This window comes from Numida meleagris, unplaced genomic scaffold, assembly GCF_002078875.1.
Source record: "Numida meleagris isolate 19003 breed g44 Domestic line unplaced genomic scaffold, NumMel1.0 unplaced_Scaffold452, whole genome shotgun sequence".
Classification (NCBI taxonomy): Eukaryota; Metazoa; Chordata; class Aves; order Galliformes; family Numididae; genus Numida; species Numida meleagris.
This window is the reverse complement of record NW_018364668.1, coordinates 6,160-7,195: the sequence shown is the minus strand read 5'-3', so window position 1 is coordinate 7,195 and position 1,036 is coordinate 6,160. Positions and strand designations below refer to the sequence as shown.

Below are 1,036 nucleotides of genomic sequence, written 5' to 3'. Positions count from 1 at the left end.
ATGGTCCCTGCCACCCAAGGGTCCCTGCCACCCCAATGGTCCCTGCCACCCCAACGGTCCCTGCCACCCAACGGTCCCTGCCACCCAAAGGTCCCCACCACCCAAAGGTCCCCACCACCCAATGGTTGCTACCCAACGGTCCCTGCCACCCAATATTCCCCGCAACCCAACGGTCCCCACCACCCAATGGTCCCCGCTACCCAATGGTCCCCCCACCCCAGTGGTCCCCACCACCCAAAGGTCGCCACCACCACCCAATGGTCCCCGCCACCCAAAGGTCCCCGCCACCCAATATTCCCCGCAACCCAACGGTCCCCACCACCCAATGGTCCCCACCACCCAAGGGTCCCCGCCACCCCAATGGTCCCCAACACCCAAGGGTCCCCAACACCCAACGGTCCCCACTATCCCAGAGGTCTCCATCATCCCTCATGGTACCCACCACCCAAGGGTCCCCACCACCCAAAGGTCTCCACCACCCAAGGGTCCCCACCACCCAAAGGTCTCCACCACCCAAAGGTCCCCGCCACCCAACATTCCCCGCAACCCAACGGTCCCCACCACCCAACGGTCCCCACCTCATTATCCCTGCTGTCCCCATTGTCCCCTAGGTCTCCCTGGTCCCCACTGTCCCGCTGGTCCCCAAGGTCCCCAGTGTCCCCATTGTCCCCATGTTCCCCAGTGCCCCCGCTGTCCCCCCGTCTCACCGCAGGGCGGTCAGGCTGCGCGCGCCAAGGTCCTGGCAGCCGTGCTGGATGCCGGCAATGAGGTAGGGGACGAACTTCTGCACCGAGCCCTTGTCCTGCAGCGAGCCCGGGATGCCCTGCGCCATTTGTCCCTTGTCCCCATCGCTGCAGGGACATGGGGGGGGTGGGGGGGTGGTCAGCGCCTGCTCCTCCTTGTGTCTCCCAGCCCCATTGTCTCCAATGGTTCCCGTGATGCTCCCCGTCCCCATTGCCCCACACTGTCCTCGATGTCCCCACTGTCTCCCAGTGCCCCCATTATTCCCCAGTGTCCCCATTACCCCCCGTTCCCC

At 65.7% G+C, this 1,036-nt stretch overlaps 1 protein-coding gene across 1 annotated transcript in view; it reads right to left on the bottom strand.

Annotated features, from left to right (window-relative positions):
* Window positions 1–703: 703 nt before the first annotated feature.
* The window catches only part of LOC110391675 (vegetative cell wall protein gp1-like), a gene marked incomplete at its 5' end in the record, with an annotated part of 6,486 nt that continues 6,153 nt past the window's right edge, over window positions 704–1,036 (bottom strand). The window contains one exon of the mRNA XM_021383628.1: window positions 704–851. Coding sequence (XP_021239303.1) covers window positions 704–851 — 148 coding nt within the window. The remainder of the gene's footprint in view (window positions 852–1,036) is intronic.